General features: G+C 41.6%; 2 protein-coding genes across 2 annotated transcripts in view; one reads left to right on the forward strand and one right to left on the reverse strand.

Moving 5' to 3' along the window:
* Positions 1–497: 497 nt before the first annotated feature.
* On the reverse strand, positions 498–3,270 carry LOC133510084 (gonadotropin subunit beta-2-like). The gene is made up of 5 exons (XM_061837764.1): positions 3,167–3,270; positions 2,700–2,760; positions 2,537–2,612; positions 803–921; positions 498–728 (listed from the first exon to the last, which is right to left on the reverse strand). Exons 3-5 carry the CDS (start codon positions 2,598–2,600, stop codon positions 498–500), a joined length of 414 nt encoding a protein of 137 aa, XP_061693748.1. The 5' UTR covers positions 2,601–2,612; positions 2,700–2,760; positions 3,167–3,270.
* Positions 3,271–7,478: 4,208 nt separating this feature from the next.
* The window catches only part of papolg (poly(A) polymerase gamma), a 33,115-nt gene continuing 19,473 nt past the window's right edge, over positions 7,479–21,120 (forward strand). Inside the window, exons 1-5 of the mRNA XM_061836967.1 lie at positions 7,479–7,853; positions 10,080–10,238; positions 10,361–10,427; positions 12,727–12,808; positions 19,796–19,905. Of these exons, the coding sequence (XP_061692951.1) occupies positions 7,837–7,853; positions 10,080–10,238; positions 10,361–10,427; positions 12,727–12,808; positions 19,796–19,905 (435 nt within the window). The 5' untranslated portion in view covers positions 7,479–7,836. The remainder of the gene's footprint in view (positions 7,854–10,079; positions 10,239–10,360; positions 10,428–12,726; positions 12,809–19,795; positions 19,906–21,120) is intronic.

Genomic DNA, 21,120 nt, shown 5'->3' on the forward strand with positions numbered 1-21,120 from the left:
GTGACATATTTAAAGCTCCGATGAGTGCTTTCTCTCCTTGTCATTCACTTGAGCAAAAAGGAAGTGAGTGCTTCGATCTGCTTTGCCAAATGCAGAAGTACGTTAAGTTGCGCATTTTGATAAATAAATGACACATCTGATTTATTGTTTATGGGTATTATCATGTATTTATGGTCCTCCACAGTGATCAGAGATGTGGAATACATTTTATAAAAACAAAATAATACTAACACAATTTACACTACATCAGCATATGTCATAATCAGATCATTGGTATCACTATAGACTATTAATATTCAGGCCAAAAGTGATAATATATACATGTTCCATTTAAAATTAATTAAATCAATTAATAATTGGACATAGACATTCAAAGACAGGAGCTTGTTGTTTTGCTGAGACTATACTACCTTTATTACGATTGATTCTAAAATGTCACACAAAGTTGACATGAATGTGACACACGTCACTTATGGTGACATAAGGTCAACATGGTGTTAGGCAGACATCTGAGAACAGAAGTCTGCTTTCGTGGGTTCCTTGGGTTCCTCGTTACAGTTTGACGTGAGGATGGAGCAGGCAGCACAACTGCAGCTCAGCGCTACAGGATACTTGACCACAGGGTCGACGCCTGGAAGGCAGTCAGACAGCTCAAACTGTTGGTGGCGCACGTGTTCATACATACACACTTGAGGCTCTTCACTGGGAAAACCGTAGAAGATCGGGTACTGCATAGAGCAGAACCAATAACACATTGTTATGTTATGCAGTTGTCTTTCAGGGGAAACTTAGGGAACATTACCTCAGTGGCGCAGAACCCGGAACAGATGGTCGTCTCCACAAGGTGACAGGAGAGACATCCTTCTTTCTCCAGGCTCACATTTTGCTGGGTCAAGTGACATCTTGGCAGCATATTGGACACTGAACATGTTGCCAACAATTAGACAGTAATACAACAATATTACACAATACACCTCTCAGGGGCGTGGTTATGGTACTGCCTCACGCATGTCTGCTCCTGGCAGCAGTCTCCTCATCTGCGCCTTGTTTATGTTAATCATGTCATGGATTTAAGCTTTGGCTGTCTTGTCATTAGTTGCCAGTTCGTTACGTGAGTACACAGGATTCTTGCTGAGTGTGTATGTGCCTCATTGACACGGTGCAGTGAGCTTGCGCTTCACCGTGTCATCATGTTTTTTGCCTTGACATTATCCAACCTTGACTCATGTTTTTTGGACCTTGCCTTTTGACTCGTGTCTTTGTACTGTCACAGTTTTGTACTGCCTTCAAGTGGACTAACCTCAATCTGGATTCAACTTCCATTCTAAACCATGTCCTTGCCTAGGCGTCTTGCTTTTGGGTCCTACGCCTTTATCCCTGCTCGTGACAACACCTGTGGTCTTAAACATGGGATGAGCTGCAAGTGTCAATTGGAAGGCCTCAAAAATGCTTCATTTTTTTTTCACTACCTACCACTTGCCAGCAGTTTAACGACAGGCTTAAACAAATAAAAGAAGGCATTCCAAATGCAAGCTAATACAGCAAAACCTGGCATGTTAAAATTTCAGGTTTACATTTTTGAGAAGTCATTCATTTAATTCCCATTGGATAAATGTAATATGAAACAATTTTTCGGATTTGAATGGGGGTTATTACTGTAGGGTTAGAGTTGATAGACATCCTTTGCACCTACACTTCCTCAGTTTGAGAGAGATCAGGAGTTGACATTTAAAAATTTTGTATGTACGAATGCTGTAACAATGGCCAAAGCCTTACCACTACCACTCCCAGCATGTTTTGCGGGGTACATTTTTACATATATTCACATATGGGAAGAAAAGCAAAGTTGAACTCTCTCTCTCTCTCTCTCTCTCTCTCTCTCTATCTATCTATCTATCTATCTATCTCTATCTCTCTCTCGCTCTCTCTCTCTCTCTCTCTCTCTCTCCTCTCTCTCTCTCCTCTCTCTCTCTCTCTCTATCTCTCTCTCTCTCTATATATATATATATATATATATATATATATATTATATATATATATATATAATATATATATATATACATATATAAGTATATGTATATGTGTGTGGGTTTTCTCGGGGCACTCCAGTTTCCTCCAAAATCCAAAATACATACTTTGACTGGAAACTCCTGATTGTGTGAATGGTTGCTTGTTTCTATGTGCCCTGCGATTGGCTGGCAACCAGTTCAAGGTGTACTCCACCTCCTGGCCGTTGATAGGCTCCAGCATTCCTAGCGACCCTCATGAGGATAACCGGCAAAAAAATGGATCGATGGATGTATCATGTTATTTTTTGACAATTCTTTAGTTTAATAAACTGTAACTGGATTTCATTAGTTATTGAATAAAAATCAAACCAGAGTCACTCAATTAAACCAATGGTGTGTATAATTAATATTTGAATGGGCCTGAGGCCACTTTGTAGAGGAAAAGTCAAACCCAGAGGAAAAAATAGGTTAGAACCCCTCTGCTCGTACTACACACACGTACTACGTACACACAACATGACAAATACCTGCAGGGTTCATCCACCAAACACCACAGGCCGCCAAAAACAAGGTCACCATCTGAAGGGTCATGACTCCACAGACCTACAACCCAAGAAGACCACATTGTGGTAACACGTCAATAGTTCATGGATTTATTTTTTTTTTTTTTTTGCCATTTATTCTCTTTACCGTCACAGATGGGCTGGAGGATATTGTAGCTGACAAGGTGAGAGGCGGGGTTCACCATTTACTGGTTGCCAGAAAGTTGCAGGGCGCATAGTATAATCAGTAAAATTTAAAAAAAACATGGTTAAAAGTCCAATATTTGGTCTGTTTAGGCTTCCAAATGTATTATACTAAGGTAGAAGGGCATTCCAGAATTTTTTGGTCGATTTTGGTTTGCATATTACACATGGGTGTCCATTTTACATGAGAAATTACGGTACTAGAAAAAGCTTGTTTGGCACAATACGGGACCTTTGAGTTAACCTGACACAAGATGGAATACAATTCAAAGTTAGTGCTTGACAATAATAGAAACATAAAGGCAACAATCTTTCACAGCATTATGACAGAGGACACTGTATGAATCAATTGAATTGTCTTAAAAAGCTAATGGACATACGTGTAAGAAGCAGGACACAAGTGTGGCTTACCTGTGTGTGTGTGTCTTGTGCATTAGTGGATGACCTGGTCACTTTTATACAGTCTGGGGGGTGCTGGAACGCGAGCCGTTTGGGCTTTGGCTTGATGCCCTTTTGTCAATGAGTGTGTATTTGTGTGTGTGTGCCTGCGTGTGTGCGTGTGCATGTTATGCATTCATGTATGCGTGTGTGTGAGTCTGTGTGTGTGTGTGTGTGTGTGTGTGTGTGTGTGTGTGTGTGTGTGTGTGTGTGTGTGTGTGTGTGTGAGAGAGAGAGAGAGAGAGAGGCCTTTCAACAAAAACTATTATATATAATATGTCATGTCATTCACCTAGCCACTTATCCCCACAAGGGTTACAGGAAAGCTGGAGCCTATCCCAGCAAGGTGGTCGGTGGAAGGCAGACTACACCCTGAACTGGTTGCCAGTCACTCGCAGAGCAGATATCGACACCATCACTGACGGGGAATCGATCCCACGGTGTCCGCACGAAAGGCAGGCGTGTGTACCACGACAACGTCAGTGACTCCTAGATATAATATAATACATTATATTATTAGAGGGGTTGCGTCAGGAAGGGCATCTGGCGTAAAAACTCTACCAAACAAATATGTATGTATGAGCGTTCATCTGAGATGTTACACTGTGGCAACCCTGAACAGGACAAGCCGAAAGAAACTTACTCTTATCTAATATGTATTTAGGCAGGCGGCACGGTGGAGCAACTGGTTAGAACGGTGGTGTCACAGTTCTGAGGTCCAGGGTTCAATCCTGGCCCCACTAGCGTGGAGTTTGTATATTCTCCCCGTGCCTGTGTGGGTTTTCTTCTGGAAACTCTGGTTTCCTCCCACATTCCAAAAACATGCAACATTAATTGGACGCTCTAAATTGCCCCTAGGTCTGATTGTGGGTGCGGCTGTTGTCTGTCTCTATGTGCCCTGTGATTGGCTAGCAACCAGTTCAGGGTGTACCCCGCGTCCTGCCTGTTGACAGCTGGGATATGCTCTAGCACTCCCCGTGACCCTCGTGAGGATAAGTGGCAAAGAAAAATGGATGGATGGATGGATATATATATATATATATATATATATATATATATATATATATATATATAGAGAGAGAGAGAGAGAGAGAGAGAGAGAGAGAGAGAGAGGTGACAGTCATTATGATAAAACCAAAAAAGATTAATTTGGAAATTGAAAACATTTTCTTAATTTATATCAATGGCACAAGTTAGCATTTCACGCCAAACCTATTTCTTGTTATGCATATCATAACCACTGTTTATATACTCCCCATAAGCTCCATGTATTGTTGGGCCTTTGCAAACATCAACTCTTCTGGTATCTAATAGACAAGCAGCAGGCCAATCAGGAAGACAAGTCACATAGCATTTCAGATGTATGGAAAGTACATACAGTGCAATATTGTGATGTATGTTTCTGTTTGTTGTCGATGTATTAAATTTTTGTATGATTTGCCCCTTTTTAACGTTGAGTGGCTGGTCCTCCAAAGTTCTCTCCTGCCCCTCCAAAGTTCTCTGCACAGCCACCTGTGTGTGAGCGTGCGTGTGCATGTGCATGTGTGTCGGAAATTGTCATGAAAACAGTAACAAAAAAGAAAGGTCAATCTACTCTTGAGTGGGATTTATTTACCTGACAGCCTGTGGTCTGATGGCAACATAGATCTTCTTCCATTGATTACTAGAAGGCTTTGCTTCTTTGGGATTTAGTGTGGATTACGGTAATGGGATGGATGGACTATGTGTTTAATCATTTAATTCCCTTTCCTCCATGGATCATTTGATATTGGTTTTCCACTTTCCATCTCACTGTTGAATCTCTCTTTAGCTCCTTCTTGACTGCTTTCCATTTTGTCACAGGACCTTTTCCATCTATCCATCCATCCATCCATCAAGGCATCCATCCATTTTCTTCCGTTTATACAAGGCCAGGTCGAGAGGCAGTAACCAAAACAGGGAAGTTCAGACTTCCTTCTCCTTATCCACTTTGTCAAGCTCTTCTGGTAAAATCCTGAGAAATTCCCACACCAGCCGAGTGATATAGCTGCTCCAGCGTGTCTTGGGTCTTCCCGGGGCCTCCTCCTGGTGGGTCGTGTGACGTATCCAGTAGGCATCATTAACAGATTGAGTCTCCTCATCAGCTCCTCTCAATGCAGATGAGCAGCAGCTAGACCCTGAGACCTTCCCAGATACTGTAGCTGAGCTTCTCATCCAGTCGCTATATTGGGAGCGAAAAAGTGTATGAACCCTTTGGATTTGTTTCAATTTCTTCATGAATTGATCATCAAACATGGTCTAAGTTTTATGTAAATCCCGTCCTCTAGCACTCCTCAGCCATTCGTAACACCTACCAACTCTCTCCTGTGTTGCAGAAGATTTTCACACTCTATCCCCGTATTGGACAAAGACCTCACCATCTTTCTTCTTCGTCACTGCCCCTATGATTGTGCCATTGACCTCTTGCTGGAACCCCTCTTCCCTGCAGCCGTCTCTTTAATCTCTCCTGTCGCGAAAAAAGGTGATCTAAAATTATGTCCGTGTCCGTCCTTGGTTCTGAACTCATCCGGCCCACTCCTCCCCGGTGGGGCTGGTTTCTTCATCATTGAAAAGAAAGATCTCTCCGCCCCGGCATTGATTGCCGAGGCCTTGGTAAAATCAAGGTAAAAAAAACGAAGCGTTAATGCTTTCCCACTGACCCCTCTTTTGAATGCCTCTGCAACACCAAGATTAAAAAAAAATGGAATCTATGTATTCCATATCACCTCATTCCCATTAGAGAGGAAGATGAATGGAAAACAGCTTTCTATACCTCACTTAGACACTTCAAGTATCTGATCATGCCGTTAAGATTGACCCCTGCCATTTTCCAAATCTTCATCAATGACGTCCTTCATGATATCCTGAACTGGTATGTTTTCATTTATCTTGACAACATACTCATCTTCTCACCCTCCCCCGAAGAACATCACCAGCGTGTCTGTCAAGTCCTCCAAAATCTTCTTAAAAACTCGCTTTCGTGAAACATGAAAAATGCAAATTGAATCTGTCCTCCATTCACTTGGGATAAGTCATCACACAGGAAGAGCTAGCAAAGATCCAAGCAGTCGTCATCTGGCCCATTCCCGCCACCCACAAGGAGCATCAACGTTTCCTTGGTTTCCCCAATTTCTATCCATGATTCATCCGTGACCACAGCAAAGTTGACGTACCTCTCACTGGTCTAAAATGCACCAGCTCACCTTTCTACTGGACCCTACTACATTGCCAGCATTCAAACACTTCAAAGAACTGTTCACCAGTGCTCCCATCCTTCAACTTCCTGACCCCTCCCTCAGGGTTGAGGATTTCATTTCTTGGTGGGCTGGTAGGGATATGTTCCTGAAGAACAATCCTGGTTCTCAGAACTGTGAGGCCAACAGTCTAACCAGTTGCGCCACTGTGCCACTGCTCTCATCATACCATCCATCCATTTTCAGAACCCCGATTCACACAAAGATCCCAGGCATGCTGGAGCTTATATAGATAGATAGATAGATAGATAGATAGATAGATAGATAGATAGAGAGAGAGAGAGAGAGAGAGAGAGAGAGGAGAGAGAGAGAGAGAGAGAGAGAGAGGAGAGAGAGAGAGAGCAAGAGAGAGAGATGGCGGCACGGTGATTCAGTGGACCAGTTGGTAAAGCGCTGGCCTCACAGTTATCAGGACCCGGGTTTGATCCCGGCCCCGCCTGTGTGGAGTTTGCATGTTCTCCCCGTGCCTGTATGGGTTTTCTGCGGGCAATCCGGTTTCCTCTCACATCCCAAAAACATGCAACATTAATTGGACGCTCTAAATTGCCCCTAGGTGTGATTGTGAGTGTGGCTGTTTGTCTCCATGTGCCCTGCGATTGGCTGGCAACCAGTTCAGGGTGTAGCCCACCTCCTGCCCGTTGACAGCTGGGATAGGCTCCAGCACTCCCCGCGACCCTCGTGAGGATAAGCGGCAAAGAAAATGGATGGATGGATATATATATACACTGTATAGTCATAATGGTTTACAATTTCTTGTATTTTGTAATTAGATTACATAATCTTGTTAGAACTCCCCAACGCTGGCCCCAACACCCCAATACCTTTAACAGAGTAAGGGATGCAGTGCAAAACTGTATGTTTTTCCATCCAAATCAAACACTGACGCTTCAATGTGTCGCAACACAACACTGTTAAAAGGATTACATTACATTGTATTTGTATCAGTTTGTGTGGATGAGGAAGACCGGTAAACATTGAGTGGCAGGCCACAGGGTCACGTGATCAAGTTGCCTCCAGACGTTACAGCGCGCTGCGTTGGACGCCGACGTAATCCCCACAAACGCCTGTAGAGTTTTACTTTCCAATAAAAGGCTCCGAACAGCGCCTGAGCGCGTGCTTAGCTAATAGCCTTGAGGAATTCTGGTTACTTTTGGAAGATTAATTTTGTAAGATTGGGTAATCTTTAAAAATTTGAAGCGGAAATGGAAAGTTATAAGAAGTGATTCCGGTTCAATGGGACGGTTTTGAACTGCTCTCTGGAAAGTGACCATTGTTGTAATCAGGTCGGGGCTGTTATTATTCCTACTTGCTGACCTTCTTAGTTTCCCCACAGCTTCGCAGCAAGAATAGAGCGTACTTTATTTGATTGTCATGAAAGAAATGTCAAGGTAAGTTATAGTACGAAGTCTGTCTCCCTGCAATGGGCATTTTATTCGCGTTTGACAGTACTAAAGAATAGGCTAAATGCTAGTTTTAGCATAGCTAACTGTCATAACAACAAGGCCTTTAGCCCTCGATTGTTGGCTAGGCCTTTAGTGTAACTATTATGAAAATGAGGCCCCGCACTGTAACGGCTTCATGTGTAAAATACCCCGGAAAGCGGTCAAAACTCTTAGTCTGTCTAAAATGTGGTTAACTGGGCTTTTCCACCGTAGCAGGAAGCTAACGTCTGCGCTCATGCTCGATTAGCATGCTAGGGTTTACAACCTGTTAACGAGCTTTTGGCTACCGATTTCTCCCTAAGAGCGAATGGTCAGTTGTAAAGTTGGAAGTGTTCAATTGTCACCTAATGTGTAATACCCCCATTTATTGTTAAGAATAGTAGATACTTAATTGGCATTGATAGGTGCTCCACTGTAAAATATGCTGCAACACGGCATAATTGTATGAGACGCTAAAATAACCCAAAATTGTTTTTAAAAGTAATCTGTGAGTTTTATAAATCATATGCCCTTTGGTTGTTTAATGGGAGTGATCCGTACCTTTTTGTTCGCCTTTTAAATTCTTACCATAGTGTCATGTAAAGTGTAGATTCTTCCAATGATGGGGTTGGCACTCGGTTAGGAAATATTTTAGCCAATGTGGCTAAACATTATAAAAATATCAGAGCCTCACTTGTGTGTAGTTTCCCACAACATAAAATGTTTGTGGATAAAAGTTTAGCCATCAATCCATCAATCAGGAGTAGGGCTGAACAACATGGGGATTTTTTTTTTTTTTTTGTGTGTTCATATTAAATTTTATTGTGATTTCCTCTGAGATTTTTCAGGAGGAAGTTTATCTTCAGTATTACTCACTGGACAGAAGGAAAAAAAAATATAAAGTACAACCAACTACATACGTCCTGTTCCAAGCCCGTGTCACTCAAAATGGCAAAGTGGGATTAGTGTGGCTGGTGCATTGATGAATAAAGTAGCTAGCTGTAAGAATTACTGTGAATTGCAGGACACATTGACCATCAACACTGCAATTGTACTTTGCATTAAAAAGTATGCATGTTTTATTTCTCCATCAAGTGGCATCAGGTCTTTTCTTCCACGATGTGCTGTTCCCTGCAGCTGGGAAAGTCCACGAGCCGTGACAGTTTACCCAGTAGTGGCTGGATGGTGGATGAAGTATTTTAGGAAAGATAGGAAAAACTAAATCAGTAACGCTGTTCGCGGTACCTGTTATAGACCAGTGCATTGACAATTGTGCAAAGGGAGCCATTTAAAGTGACAAATCGTGCAATAGTCTACAAAAAATATTACTAATACTCATTGGACCAGTAGGATGTCAGTGAATGTTCTAACATGGCACAAGGTAGAAAATAGTAGATGCTCGGATCAAGAATTAAATGACTCAATTGCCAGCGGGAAAAAACTGTTGAATGTCTGCTGGTTTTTACTTTCATTGATCGGTAGCGCTTTCCCAACGGAAGGAGCTGGAAGAGCTGGTGGCCAGGATGTGGAGGATCTGAAAGGATCCTGCCTGCTCTGGACCTGGTTCGCGTTGCTTGCAAGTCCTCAATAGTGGGTAGCGTTGTGCCGATAATCCATTCGGCGGGTTTGAATTTCCTTTGCAGTCTGAGTTTGTCCTTTTTTGTGGCGGCCCCAAGCCAGACTGTGATGGAGGAACACAGTACTGATGACCGCTGTGTAGAACTGTCTCACCAGCTCTTGTGACAGGCCGTGCTTCCTCAGAAGCTGCAAGAAGTACATCCTTTGCTGGGTGTTTTTGAAGATGGAGTTGATGTTCGTCTCCCTCTTCAGGTCCTCGGGGACTGTAATTCCCAAGAGCTTGAAGGTCTCGACAGTTGACGCAGTTAGACAGTGTCAGGGGCAGCTGTGGTGAACGATTCCACCTGAGGTCCACAATCATCTCTACAGTCTTTAGATTGTTCAATGCCAGGTTATGTTGACCACACCAAAGCTCCAGTCTTGCCACTCCCTGTCGATACCTCTTCTTTTGAGTTTTAATTCGCAAGTGTGACAAATGTGGCCAATATTCGCTTTGCCGCATCCTGTTTTAAATAGCCATTGGCAGTGTGGCAGACGGGTGGCGTGAAACCTGAATGACAGACATTCTAATTTTATTCTTTGGTTCTGTTCTTTCTTTTTACTCTTCCTTTGCAGCAACATGCCTGGAGGGCAGCAGCCTCAGAAACACTATGGCATCACATCTGCCATTAGCCTCGCACCTCCAAGAGACATAGACCATCAGTACACGAAGAAACTCTGCGATGCTATGAAGCCTTTTGGAGTGTTTGAAGATGAAGAGGAATTAAATCACAGGTAAGTGTGCAATCTGTATCTCTCTTGAATGAGTTCATTTTGTGTGTGTTTTTTTTCTGTGTTCTTACTCTCTTAAATAAACGGAAAATTTTGATCTAAAGAAGCATCCTTACTTTTTTCAGACTTGCTGTTCTGGGAAAATTGAATAACTTTGTCAAAGAATGGATCGCAGAGATCAGTGAATTAAAGGTAGGTTGGATGACTAAAGCCCACCGTACACAGAATTATAAACCAGGTGTAACAGACTTCACTCTGATATTATCGGCCTGATCGGAATCGACTAATTGGTATTTTATGCTGATTGGATTTAATATCATTCGCTGATCAATAGGCTCTGCAAAGGGCATTTACTTCACCGTTGTTCAGGAGTATATCTGAATTCAAAGTCTAGTTCATTTTTATATATCTACCCATTCATTTTCTGAACCACTTATCCTTAAGAGGGTCGCGCGAGTGCTGAAGTCAATCGCAGCTATTCTCGGGCAATCGCGGGGCACATGGAGACAGACAACAGTCCCAGTCACAATCACACCTAGGGGCAATTTAGCATGTCCAATTAATGTTGCATGTTTTTGGGATGCGGGACAAACAGGAGTGTCCGGAGAAAACCCTTGCAGGGACCGGGAGAACATGCAAACTGCACACAGGCGGGACCGCGATTGAACCCCGGTTCTCAGAACTGTGAGGCCAATGCTCTACAGCTGCTCTACCGTGCGTTTTATAGTAGTATTTAGTTTTTACATGCCTTATGACATAGTACTGTAGATATCTGACGGCCACTAAAGTTATCAAAAAAAATGTGGGTGGCATGGGAGAGACTAGATGGCTGACCGACAACACAAAATGCACGGATCACACAAGACAAACATGCTCTTTCACGATTGCACTGTCAGACTGCTGCGATAATTTATGGTATTCCGATACCACCGCATCACATTTTTCAAGGTTTTGTCACCTCAAATCCGACCAGATAGTCGTTACCATGGGGATGACAACACAAGTGGATAGTGCCGACAGTTTTCTAAGAACATCATGGTGGGGTGGGGAACATGGGGTACATGTTGGTGGTCACTGGTGCTCAGGACAGGGGAGGACATTCGTGTAAGGCTTGCTTGAGGTCTGTTCATGTTCTTTTAATACGGTACAGCTTTCAAGCAGGCAAGAAAGCTTTCCATAGCCCAATAGGTTTGTGCTAGTGATTGTGTGAAAACATGCTGCCGTTCTGTTCAATACACGATTTGACTGGAGCAGTGATTTCCATCCTTTATGGAGCCAAGGTACATACTTTAAAATTGAAAAATATCACGGAACACAAACAATATCACAGACAGCTAAATGTACTTACTGCCGTCAAAATGAAGATCATTAATTTGTTCTGTCACTGTGGCTTTTGAGCATAAATAGATGAGCAAAGATACCTTGTAAATGTATATTCTATGAGCAAGTACACAAATGTATACAATAAAATAGTTCATTTTAATCGACTAATTTCTCCGGCTTATCGAATCGGTAATTGGTTGTTTTATTTAAATTTGTGATTAATGATCAGCCCCAAAAATCCTGATTGTGTAATTCCTAGTAACAGCCATTCATCCATTTTTTTGAGCTGCTAATCCTCACAAGGGGCACGGGAGTGGTGGAGCCAATCCCAGCTATTCTCGGGCAGGTGGCTCGTTAAGCCCTGAACTGATTGCCAACCAACTGCAGGGCACATAGAGACTGACAACAGTCGTACTCGCAATCACACCAAAGGGTAATTTAAAGTCTCCAATAAATGCATGTTTTTGGGATGTGGGAGCAAACCAGAGTGCTCGGAGAAAACCCGTGCAGGCACGGGGAGAACATGAAAACTCTACACAGGTGGAGCTGGAATTTGAACCCTGGTCCTCAGAACTGTGAGGCTAACGCTCTCGTCAGTTTTCAATGTGCTGTGAGCGTAGTAACAGTGCAACCTATATATGTGAGAAATGGGCACGGTTCTGCACCTAGTGTTTAGTAGTTGCCGACCATATGTAATTAGTTTGCTGTAATACCTCAATGTCTAATCACAAATGTGTAGTGTTCTGGGGTTCTGTGACTCAATGCAACAGCACAGATGTTGTAAATACTATCACATGACACACAGCAAAAATGGCAAACTAAATTGAAAGAAAATAGCAATCATTTGTGGTGGAATTATAAAGTGACCAGAAGTCTGTTTTCTGTAGCTTCTTTTTGTATTCTCCAGTTACAGAGCAACATATAGCCATAGCCAGGGGAATCAGATTTTTGTCTTGACAATTGCATCCAGTTTAGTCGAATAATATACATGGCACTTCACAACACTTTCTTGATGATAATGCTAGGTGGTGCATGTGTTTAATGTATCTGGTTCGGGATCATCTTCAGGGGTGTGAGGGTCAGTCATTGAGTGTAATTTCTTGCTGAGTTCTACTTTAGTTGCAACGTAGAGTTTGAGGGAAATTAAATCCTGTTATCTTCTCAACAGAACCTTCCGCCCTCAGCTATCAGCTGCGTTGGGGGCAAGATATTTACGTTTGGTTCATATCGTCTTGGAGTCCACACAAAAGGTATGTCAATTCAAACACAAAACATGCTCAGTTTTCACTTGTCTTTTTGGGAGGTGGTGAAAGTGGTTTTCATTGCCTTATTATGAAGAGAGGAATGTACTACTTTTAATCTATTTAGGAATGACAAAAAAGATGTTAAAGTATGCCATAGACATTGACATTTTTACGATCAAATGTAAAAAAAAACGATTTGTATGAATGAGGATGTCAAAGTTTTGTTATTAGTATCATAAACCACAGACTAAAATCTACAATTACCAAAGGTGCAGTCTCAGTTGCGGGTGCAATTTCTGTATTTAACATACACATTGCGCACTGTATTATTGGCATTGGGGTGCTCATGAGGCAGTCAGGAACAATTGCACCTTTATATTTGTAAGTAGAAAAACTAGTTTACCCACCTACCCCCCAACCACAATGACTGGTGGAAGCAAGTCACCATTCAGCATGCCCTCCTCACCCACGGTGTCACACTAAACTAAAATAATTACACCACAGCAAATAGAACAGCACAACCAGTCGACAAAACAACCAGAATGTTGAGCATTTACAATTTATAATTGACACAAAACATGCACTCCAAATGCTATTTACGCATGTTTGGCGCTGCAATACATCCTGGGAACACCTCCAGCCTCCAATTCGCGCTATAATAAGCTACCTTAAAACGTACCGGTACCTCTTATTTAAAAAGGCAGCGGGAGCAAAACAGAGTTTGGTTGTACTTTATTGAAGTATTTAAAATAAACAGTGAGTTTGGTTGTACTGTGAAGCATTTAACAATGTTCGTACTCACTTTTTTTTTTTTTAAATTAATCCTCATTTACAAATCCATCAGAGTCCTCATCTTCGTTATCCGAAATGAACAGCTGGGCAAGTTGTCCTTCAAACATGCCAGGTTCCCTCTCGTCATTGTGAGAGTGTTGCAGCGCGGCTCCTCAGAAATCATGCCGGCTTTTGCAAAAGCTTGAACAACAGTGAAGGCAGACACGTTAGCCCAAGCATCCACAATCCATTCACAAATTGTGGCATAACTGGTCCAGCGCTATATTCCAGTTTTAATAAAGCTGTGTTTGCCGCCCGTCGTTATTACTTCCACGCCACTCACAACTTCACTTTGAATTTCCTGATTACAACGATGTCCAGCAGTTGAAGTTCCTTTGTTTCCTTGGACCTCGTATTCCTGCTTCCTCCTCTTGCGAAACATGGATTTGTTGATCTTGAATTCCCTTGTGGCTGCTCGATTCCCATGTTTCTCCGCTTTACTGATAGCTTACAGTTTAGACTGTGCTTCAAAAGCGGACCGCTTTGTTGGTGTCATTTTAGACGCTCCTGAGCCAAACCAACATTGTTTTGCACAAAGCAAATACCTGGGGGGTGTGTGCCTTTAACGTCCTCTTCTACACCTACCCTTCCTCCTTTAACCTCTGCATGCTGTGCTCAGTCACGTCCACCTTTCCTCTATTTAAGCAGTGTATCATACAGGAATGCTCCCAGTCAGGCGCAGCGTTTATCAAATTCACACATTTACTGATTTTGGAACTCCATGCACACAAAAGGCGCGTCACGTAAGGCACACCGCCCATTTTGGAGAACATTTAAGACTTTTAAGTGCGCCTCATGGTTGTGAGAATACAGTAATGAAGAAAAAAATTTTTAATTGTTGGTTATTACTTTTAGAGTACTGTAATTCTACTTAACACATTGTCTTACTAAATTGCAGCTAATACTTTTTAGTAACAAGTAGTGATGGGTAATGTAACAACTCTTATGACAACAACACTTGTCTGTTTACATAAACCCACAAATTAGATTCCCTGCAAGGTTTAATCTCACCCCACCCTCACTTCTGCAGTAATATATACTTACTAATGGTTCATTATATAATTATAATGCATTAATAATTCTCAAAGAGTATAGAGCATTGTAATTGAAATCTACAGGAGTAAACAAAACCTTGGCTAAATACTACACACACACACGCATATATAAAGCCATCCTTTACTATCTCTGGTTTTAATGTCTTCTTTCAAAGTCATGGAGATTTTTTTTTTTTTCCTCTTCCTCTTGGCTGAGCATATTTGTGATCTTTTGTTTGCACTGTTAATAGGATGCAACTGCAGCCACAATGGTCACACTTTAGATCCCTGAAGCCATGATTGAAAATTCATTAATAGTTTGGTGTTTTGACACAAAATTGTTCTATGGGTATACCAAATTAAGTTTGAGTACACACTACTAACTGGATAGTCTTCACACATTTTTTTTTTCACCATGTACTTATCAAGTTCTTTCGGGTTGAATGAGGAGCATTGGTGCACAGCGGCACGACAACCAGAGATCAATCTGCTTAATATCTGGTCTCTGGCTGGACCACTCAAATACAGTCACACAAGTTGTCCAAACACCAATCCACGTCCCTGCTGAGGCCTAAGAGTAGTTGTCCGGCTGAAAGATTAACTGTCGCCCCAATCTGTGGTCAAGAGTACTGGAGAGCAGTTTTTCCATACAGGATGTCTATTTTCTCAATTTATATTTCCCTCAGACCTGATAAATTGGTCACCTCCTGCAGAAAAGCATTTCTGCATGTTGCATATGTCACCACATTTCACTGTAATGATGCATTACCCAGGTGGTATGTGGTGCCTGGTTTCCTCCTCTCATGGCAAAAAGTTTTCTTCGCCTCACTTGACCAGAGAATCTAGTCATATGATCTGCGTATTCTTCAGGTAGCTTTGAACAAAATTAAGAAATTGACTGCAGTGTACTTTTTAAGTAGTTGCTTCTGTCTACCCTCTCCACCATACAGGCCTAAATGGTGGATAGGTGAAGAGATGCTTCTTTCTGCAAGGTTCTCCGTTTTTCACGAGGAACACCACAGCTCTGCAATGAGCATTGGGTTCTTGATTGCCACCTTCACGAAAGCCCTTCTCCCCTTTTAGATTGCTACTCTTCGTCCTGGTGGTTTTAAACGTACAGTGGAGGCCACTCCAATCTCCGTTGGAGCGACAAAGTGTCAAAGTATTTTTGTGCCCTACCCCAGATTTGTTCATCAATCCCATCTCTGAGGTTCAGAGGGAATTTCTTTGATTTTGTGCTTGACCTGAGGTCTCACATGACTTTGACTCTGTCAACTGCTGAACCTTTATTCAAATGTAGACAAAATTGTTGGTACCCCTCTCAGAAGTGGGACTTTATCAGCTTTCCCACATATGGTCGCAAGAGGAAAATGGATGCCAAATTGAAGAGACTGACAGACATACAAATTATCCAGAACAACACTGAAGAAATTAAAGGTAAACTCTCAGGTCAAGGTGCATTGTCTTTACTGCACGATCTGTTGTTTGAGCCATTGGGGACTTCACTGGAGACGAACTAGGAGGACCCCACTGATGAAAACAAATCATATAAAAAGCAAGACTGGAGTTCCCCTTATTGACTTGTCACAAAGATTCTGGAAAAATGTCCTTTTGACAGATGAGACAAAACTGGAGCTTTTGGTCTAGCCACATAAACTCCTTAGTTCAGATGCAAACAGGAAGTACTATGCCTACTATGAAACATAAAGGAGGCTCAGTTATGTTCCGGGGCTGATTTGTTCCATTTGGCATAGATCTGTTGAATCTATGCAGCATACAATTAGATCTCAAGACTATCAGGGCATTATTTAGAGAGAGAGAGCGAGAGAGGTGCTCCCTAGTGTCAGAAAGCTTGCTCTCAGTTGCAGGTCATTGGTTTTCCAAAACGATAATGACTCAAAACACACTTCAAAACATCCAAGAATGGCTGAGAGCAAAACATTGGATCATTTTTTAAGTAGTCTTCTACAATCCCAGATAAAAATCCTATTAATCAACAGTGGAAAGAGCTGAAACATGCTGGAGAAAGCACCCTTTTAACTTGAGACAACTGGAGCAACTCATGAAGTTGACCAAAATACCTGGTGAGAGCTGCAGAGGTCTCATTGAAATGTACAAAAATCAGTTGATTACACTGGCAATGTTAAGGGTACTGTCATTTTAGTCAAAGCCTCTTTGGGTGAGTTTCATGGGTTTGTTAAAAAAAAAAAAATCCTCCTAAACTATAATTCAGTCAATCTACTCGCCCCCGACCTAAATCCTGTTAATCAACTGCTAAACGAACTGCAAGATGCAGTGTGGAAAGGGCACCCTTCAAACCTGCAGCAACTAACGTGGTTTGCCTACAAAGGGTCTCGCTGACAGTTACTGAGATCGTTTCGGCAGTGGTAGCCTCCAAAGTTTGTGCAACAAAGTATTAAGAGTACCATCATTTTTGTCCAGCCCTGTTTCTTTAGTTTACAGTGGAACAGTGGAGGAACTGGTTAGAACGTTGACCTCACAGTTCTGAGGCCCGGGGTTCAATTCCCAGCCCCGTCAGTGTGGAGTCTGGTCTCCCCATGCCTGCGTAGGTTTTCTCCGGGTACTCTAGTTTCCTCCGACATCCCAAAAACATGCATTAATTAGAGACTAAATTGTCCCTAGGCGTGATTGTGTGTGTAACTTGACTGCCTAGGTGCCCTGCAATTGGCAGGCAACCAGTTCAGTATGTGCCCCGCCTCCTCCCCGATGATAGCTGAGATTGGCGCTAGCACCACTGCAACCCTTGTTAGGATAAGTGGCTCGGAAAATAAATGAATGTTTAATCCCAATTTAAAAGCAGTGTCAGATTTTTTTCATTGGTTTTCAGAATTGTCAATTGTAAGTTATTTCAAAGACCATTGTGGGTTTTTTTCAGTAGCAGAGGCATACTAACAGTTACACTCCCCTCCAAATCTTGAATGTCAATGTCAATTCCTTTGTTTTTGTTAGATACTGATGACATTTGGGTTTCACGTCAAAAGATTAATATGAGACAAAAATCCAGAATTTCAAGTTTTATTTCATGGTATTTATATCTATATGTGTTAAATAAATCAGGACAGACCTTTTGTTTGAAGCCACCAACTTTACTAGTTAGCAAACATTGGAACAGACAATCTAATTGTCCAACATTTCATATTTGACGGCATAACCCTTACTTCCAATAATTGCATCAAGCTGGCGACCCATTGGCTTCACAAAACTGCATTGCATTCTTCTTTTGAAATGCTTTTCCAGGCCTTTACTGCATCTCCATATCTTTTGTTTCTGGGGGTATTTCCCTTTAGTCTCCTCTAAAAGAGTTAAAATGCATACTTTATTTATATAATTTGGCCAGTCTAAGCTCTTCCAATTTTTCCTCTGAAGTCCACTGTTGTGTTGGCGGTGTGTTTTGAGTCATTGTCTTGTTGCATGATGAAGCTGCTCTCAATTAATTTGGACACATTTTCATTAAATTGCCAGACAAAATGGTTTGCCAACCTCTACAGGTCAGGGGTGAAGGTATCACAATCCACTGTTTGAAGGAAATATAGAGGCCACACCACAAGATGCAATCCATTCAGCAAAAAGAATCCAAAGGTCAGGATGGATTTTTACAAAGTACTGCAGAGATAAGCCAGTAATGTTTTGGAACAAAGTTTTCTGGACTGATTGAGACAAAGGTTGACTTTTACCTTACATTAAGTGATGGAAAGGCAAAAGTATGGTGGTGGCAAAAAAAGAATATGCTTATGAACTCAAACACACAAGCTCATCTGTGCACCACGGTCGAGGTAATTTAAATGTTTTGAATTTGCATGACTGCTTCTCGAATGGGCTGACTTGTCTTTATTGAAGCTGTAACTCTTGATGGGAGCAGCAGAATGAATTCTGAAGTATGCAAAACCATTTTGTCTGTCAGTTTAAAATGCATCCAGACTAATCGGGAGAAGCTTCATCATGTAACAAGACAATGACCGAAAACACGCTGCCAACACAACAAAGGACTTTATCAGGGTGGCAAAGTGGAATGTTTTAGACTGGCCAAGTCAATCACTGGACCTTAACCAAGTAGAGCTTGCATTCTCTCTCCCCAAAGAGGAGGCTGAACGGAGAAACCTCAGAAGAAAACAAGAATTGAAAGAGGCTGCAATAAAGGCCTGGAAAAGCCTTTCAAATGAAGAATGCAACAATCTGGTGAAGTCCATAGGTCACCGTCTTGATCCAGTTATTCCAAATCAGGGTTATGCCTCCAATCAAATTATTTAATTTAATGTGTTCCAATACTTTTGCTCACTTGAAAAGTGGATGCCTTCAAACAAAAAATGCTCTGTTCTGAGTTTTACACATTTAAATCATGGATTTCCAACCTTTATGGCGCCAAGGCACATATTTAGAAACATTTCACAGCACATCAAAAAGCAGAAATGTAAAAAAAAAAAAAGTGGATAATTATTGTATGTACAGAACATTTGTCACTATGCCTCACTAGCATAAGTACACGAATAAAGAGCCATTATTTTATGGAAATACTTTTTTGAGCACAATTTTTGATAATTTCACATCGTACACCTGAAGTGCACTCTTGGCACACTGTGCCCTGGTACAATGGTTGGCCATCACTGATATAAATTCCATGAAATAAAAGCTGGAAGTCTGCACCTATCTCTTTTGATCTGAAACCCATATGTCTTCGATGTATGACAAAAAAAAAGGATTTGACGTTGCCGTTCCTGTACGTTCCTATTCAAACCATCCCTCTTCCATTGCACTTACCTTAGGTAATTAGCATTTGGATGTGGGCAATATTCGCGTTGCCTCATCCTGTTTCAATTCGTTTTATATTTAATTCCTGAGTATGATGTCACACTGCCCAACATTTGCATTGTGAGTTTAAATATTTATTTTTAAATGGAATAGATTTCCATAAACTGCTCTTGCCAGCTCTAATATTTTTTCTACTTATGGGGGCTTTGGTTTATAATTGTGAACACACTTCAGTGTTACAATATTACTGTATTTTTAAATATCATCCATGTCATTCTCTTGCTTGTTTACTGTTTTTGACAATGGAACGTACAAATAACTGATGATAAAGGGCTCTGATCTAAGGTGGTGCTCATTGCAGGAGCTGATATTGATGCCCTATGTGTGGCTCCTCGTCATGTAGAAAGGAGTGACTTTTTTCAGTCTTTCTTTGAGAAATTCAAACAGCATGAAGAGATCAAGGACCTGAGGGTAAGCCTTGTTGCACTTTGCCTATTATAGTCATGTAGAAAAAAAAAAAGTACTTGTGGCCCATATTCCACGAATGCAAGTCATTTTCAGGGTAAACTACCATGTTTGTTATACTGTGCCATGAAAAAAGTATTGCCCACCTTCTCAAATTCTTATATTTTTGCAGTTTCCCCACTCCGTTTAAGATCATCCAACAAATGTGAGTATCAGACAAATATAACCCAAATGAACTTAAAATGCTGTTTTATTATTAAAGGGAATAAAACTGCTCAAAGTTACCTGCCACAGTGTGAAAAGTAACAGCCGCTGAAACTTAATAACTGGTTGGGCCGTTGTAAATAGCAACAACTGAAATCAAGTGTTTTCTATTACTGGCAATGAGTCGTGGCTTTGGAAATATTTTGACGCTCTCATCTTTGAATTGTCTTAATACAGCAAAAATCTAGGGTTTTTGAACACAAACAGCCTTCTTAAAATCATGCCACTGTATTTCAGTCAAATTCAAGTCTGGACTTTGACTAGGCCACTCCAAAAGCCTCATCCAGCCATCCATTTTCTAAGCAACTTATCCTCACAAGCGTTGCGAGCGTGCTTGAGTGTATCCGAGCTATGTTCGGGTGGGAGGTTGGGTACACCTTGAACTGGTTGCCAGCCAATTGCAGGGTACATAATAAACAACCATCAACACTCACAATCCTATCGGCAATTAAGGTTCTTCACTTAATCTACCGTGCATGTTTTTCGGATGTGGTAGGAAACTGGAGTGCCCAGAAAAAACCCACGCAGCTACGAAGAAAACACATACCCCACACAGGCGGGGCCGGGATTTGAACCCGGACCCCACAAGTGTGAAGCAATAGCTCTAACCAGGTGCCTCCTCTTTTTAAATTTTTAAATTTTGGTTCATACATTTATTATGAGCCATTCAGAAGTTGACTTGCAAGTGTCATTTGGATTGTTATGAGGCTGCAGTAGCCAACTATGCCTAACCTGTCACCACAAACTGATAGCTGAATATTCTCATTCTGGATTTTCTGTTAAAGAGGCGAATTCATGGTTCTACCGGTCAAACCAAGGTGTCCAGGTCCTGAAAGAGCAAAGCACCCAAGACCCCATCCATCATAGTACCAACACCTTGTTTATGTGTTGGTATGATGTTCTTTTTCTGAAAGGGTGTGCTACATTTACGTCGGATGCAAAGAATCACACACATTA

This window comes from Syngnathoides biaculeatus, chromosome 12 (genome assembly GCF_019802595.1).
Source record: "Syngnathoides biaculeatus isolate LvHL_M chromosome 12, ASM1980259v1, whole genome shotgun sequence".
Classification (NCBI taxonomy): Eukaryota; Metazoa; Chordata; class Actinopteri; order Syngnathiformes; family Syngnathidae; genus Syngnathoides; species Syngnathoides biaculeatus.